The 4,276-nt window shown below is 53.1% G+C and overlaps 1 protein-coding gene across 1 annotated transcript in view; it reads left to right on the top strand.

The window, feature by feature from the left end:
• RTF2 (replication termination factor 2) overlaps positions 1-4,276 on the top strand; it is a 41,780-nt gene that overhangs the window by 34,359 nt on the left and 3,145 nt on the right. The window contains exon 6 of the mRNA XM_011370169.2: positions 1,632-1,745. Coding sequence (XP_011368471.1) covers positions 1,632-1,745 — 114 coding nt within the window. The remainder of the gene's footprint in view (positions 1-1,631; positions 1,746-4,276) is intronic.

Genomic DNA, 4,276 nt, shown 5'->3' with positions numbered 1-4,276 from the left:
TGGAGTCTGTCACTGAGAGCGGGCCCGCCCCTTCGTTAGTCTCCACTGCTGGGGCCCCGGGGACCTGTGCTCCGGGCACCCTCCCCCCGTCTGGCTGCTCACGTTCTCACTTGCTGGCACTGTCCTCAGGCCTCCCACACACACATCTAGTAGAAAAGTGAAGCCAAGAAACGTGCCTCGCACACATGACAGGCATTTTCTGTGTTGTCAGAAACTCTAAAATAACTATATGCTTTTCCTTTTTAGAAATGAATTATCTATTTAACCATTTCCCCCATTTTTTGGACATGCAAGTTAAAAGTGATAAAAGGAAGCAAAATTTAAAATAAATGTATCATTTCAACTGTGCAACTGTGCAATAACAGTACACATGGAAAAGTACATTTGCAGGAAAATGTGGGTGTATTTTAATTTGTCTCGTGTTACTTTTATAAGCAGAGAGAGTCAGTCCCTTTGGGCCAGCTGTGCCTTGGCGCAGCCCTGCCTTCCCTTTCTGAAGTGACCCTCTGCCATTCAGGCCACAGAGAAGGGCCCCAGCCAGGCAGTGGGCACTGTGACAAAAGCCTGCTTTCTGCCCTGGCTTCATTTGCCCTCCAAGGATGGGCTACTCCGCCCAAGCTCCGGGGTCAGGCGAAGGCTGGCAAGGTCAGGCACAGCTGGCGGGGCCTGCAGCCAGTGGGAGGGCCCTTTGCCCAGTCATGCCCCTGCTCAGGTCCAGGCAATTGCGGCCTTGAGGGTGTGGGTCTGATATTAATGGATCTTTTGGATTTGGGAGAGAAGGAGCAGGGTACCTCAAGTCTTAATGTGAGGTTCCCATCTTTTAATCGTTATTGGCTCATTCAACTTTAAAAATACAACCCGGTCCAACTGCGTGCCGAACAGGGTCCACAGTCACATCTGGACACCCAAACTGTCACGTCTAGAGGGTGGAGGCTGCTGACCGTGGACACGCTAGGAACGGGGTGGCAGGGAGTGGTGGGAAGAAGCTGCAGGAAGCCCGGAGTGGTGAAGGAGGGACGGACGGGAACAAACGCACGACCCGCCCCCGCCTCTTGCTGCGTGCTCAGGGGGCTGCGTGCTCAGGGGGCTGTTTGTGCCGTGGCCCCAGCCCCAAGCCCCGCGGGGCCTCTCCGCCGCCTGATTCTGTCCCTGCAGATTCTTTCTCATCCCCTCCCCAAGGGAAGGCTCCACCCGTCTCCCAGTGGGGCGTCCTGGGGGACCTCCTCCTGCAGAACAGGCTGTCCCCCTCGCGTGGGCCCCTCTGCGGTGATAGCTGACCAGTTCCTCTTCGGGGCAGCCCTGGCAGGACGCCGTACTCACCACCCTGTTGTGACTTATGTAACGCCTCTGTGGCATTGACCTCAGGACGGGTGGGTCAGGGGAAGGTCTCTTCAGTCATGACAGTGAACCAGACCCAGCCTAGAAAAGGAGCTGACTTTGACCCGAAGCAGTGGCTTTTGGGGACAGAACCACAGTAAATAACCAGCTAAGGCAGCAGGCTCTGAAGCTGGCTGAGGCAAGAGACAGCGGGATTTCCCAAGAGCCCGAAGGGCTGTGGTCGGACTGAGGTGTGGGGGTTCTGTGGGGTGGTCGCATGGTAACGGGATCTGTCCTTGTTCTGCTCTCTTCAGTGTGGGGCTGCCTTCCAGGAGGACGATGTCGTCGTGCTCAACGGCACCAGGGAGGACGTGCAGGTGCTGAAGAGCAGGATGGAGGAGAGGAGGCTGCGCGCGAAGCTGGGGAAGGTAACGGGCCCTGCGCGCCCCGCGCCCACCCGCCTGCATCCTGGGCACACGCCTTCAGGTTCTGCCGGCCGCAGCCCGGCGCTGCCTCGGGTCTGCAGTGACCGAGGCGGCTTTTAGAGCCTGGAGGGGCCTGGGCTCTCAGAAGAGTCCAGCCCTGGCCCGTCCTCACCCTCGCTGTGTTGGGCACGGCGCTTCCCTCTCCCGCTCAGCCTCTCCATCAGTGAGGTGGGGACGTCTGCGCAGGACAGGGGACAGTAACAGCACCTGTCTGGAACGGGCGTTGTCAGGAGGGTGACAAAGACCGTGCCTATAAAGCTCTGCACAGAGTGTGGCCAGGCGAGCGGGAGGGAACGGCTGTCACGGCGACTGCTGCCCGTCACCGATTGCAGGAGTGTCACCAGCCCTCCGCGTCCACGGTGTCGGTGGACTCTGCCACCTGCACGTGGAAGATACTCGGGGTGAAAAATCCCAGAAAGTTTCAGAAAACAGAAATTGAATTGTCCACACGCCGAGCACTGGGCTGCACCCACACAGACGCGTGACGCGCAGGCGTGCCCTGCCCTGGTCTGCGTGCGGGGTAGGGTGTGCGCGTGCTGTGCCGTCCTCGGGTTTCGGCGCCCACGGGGGATCTGCAACCAGTTGCCCCCGTGCCGAGGGATGACTGCGCGCACCGGTGTTTGTAACTTGTAACAGCCCCCGCGTTTCCCTCCGCCCCTGGGGCTGCGGCCCCTGGGACAGCACTGGGAGCAGCCGAGCTAAGCCGCCGCCTCCCTCAGCCCTCCCTCGAGGGGAGTCTGGTCACTGGGGCTGCCTCGGCTGTCCTGGAGGGAGGCCAGTGGTACTCGCTGGTCAGCTGGCTGGGGACCAGAGCTCTGGGTGGAGTGCGGGAGCGAAGGCCTGGCTCTGTGTCCCTCCGTTTGGAACCCCTTTCCATAAGCAGGGGGATCATTGCTTAATGATCTCACTCAGAACAGTTTATCAGCAAAGAAATCGTTCGATGTGCCATCGACTCTGGATCCAGCAGTAAATGTATTAAGTATTTACAGTATTTGCCGCAGTCTTTGCAAGCAGCACGTTTCACTCTGTAAAAAAACAGATTACTGCATGTGATCAGAATTAAGGCCAAAAAAAATGCTTGAAGTATTAGTTGAATATTAGTTTCAGTATCCTGAAGACATAAAATTGTGGGAAAAAAATAGCCTGCCTCTGTGTGGCTCGCATTTACCAGTAATAATAGTGATTAAAGATTTTTCAGGGTTTCTTTTTTCTTTAATCATAATAGAGGAAAGAGCAGGGCCATATCAACTTGGAATAATATATAATTCACAGTCACGAGGCTCGAAAGGCTGATGCTAAAGACAGCAGTATTGTTATGTGGCGATCCAGAATTCTCGGTGCCACATCTTATTTGCATTTCCTTTTTATCATTTTCCTTATGTAGAAAATAAACGATGCATGTAAATGGTTCCGTAGTGCAAGGAATGGTGCTCAGACTTTGTCATCAAGTTGAGCAGAAGGACTATGAGACGCAGTTTTCTAAGATGCTGCTGCAGCATTCACGAGATATATTTAAAGGGCTGAGTGCAGATTTAAAAGTGAAACTTTTTAAGTGTGTTTGTTCTACGTTGGTTTTCTAATTTACTGTGATTGCCTATCATATGAACAAAAGAGAAGGAAAAAAGCTTGATGTTTTTGACAAAGGACAGTTCCCAGAAGGATCTGCTTATTCATCGCTACCATTAATCGAACTCAGTCTTTAAAAAGCACAAGGGGAAAAATTGTTTTCTCAAGGGCGCTCCTGGGGACATTTGCGTGGTGGTTCCCCATCTACCTGGGTGAGTCTCCCCTGTCCCCGGCTTGCGGTCAGGTTGTTCAGAGCCCCGGGAGACTTACATGCCCCTCACCGGAGCTTCGGGGAATGCCTCTTAGATACTGCTGCCAGGATACCAAATATTTCCCAAATATACTCGCAGCTGGAAACAGGACGTAGCGTTTCCTCTCTCCCTCCTTATCGCTTGGCGCTTGTCAAATGACCTCAGCCGAGAGTGGAGGGCTTGGAAGTTAACAGTTGTCACTGTTTTTGAAGGATGAGGTGTTACCCTTGGCTTTGAACGCTTGCCTTGCATGTGTGAAGTGAACGGCAGGTCTTTATGTCTTAGACAATGTTACAAATCACATCGCGTGTATATATTACAAGTTCAAGGCTGCTGCCCGAGAACTGTTCTTTTTTCCTTGTGTTCTATGGATGAGAGCCTTCAGAAATAATTAGGCTGTGTGTCTGTAGCACCATCTTTTGGCTACTTCAGAAAATGGCATTTTTAAAGTAAAGTCTGAATGAACATGGTCCTGTTTGTCCTGTGATTGAACCAATTCTCGCCCAGTTGTGTGGTTCTAAAGTGATTAGTTTGCGTTTTTACATGTTTGCTGACCAATTTGACATTCTGAGGGACAGAATTTAAAATCTGCCAAAAGTGCCCCAGAGTGTAGGAGAATTGGCTAGAGTGTCCTTCAGTCTAAGCCTCGGGTCCTTA

Source organism: Pteropus vampyrus, unplaced genomic scaffold, assembly GCF_000151845.1.
Source record: "Pteropus vampyrus isolate Shadow unplaced genomic scaffold, Pvam_2.0 Scaffold162, whole genome shotgun sequence".
Lineage (NCBI taxonomy): Eukaryota > Metazoa > Chordata > Mammalia > Chiroptera > Pteropodidae > Pteropus > Pteropus vampyrus.
Note: the sequence above shows the minus strand (reverse complement) of the source record. Positions and strands in the feature narration are given on the sequence as shown.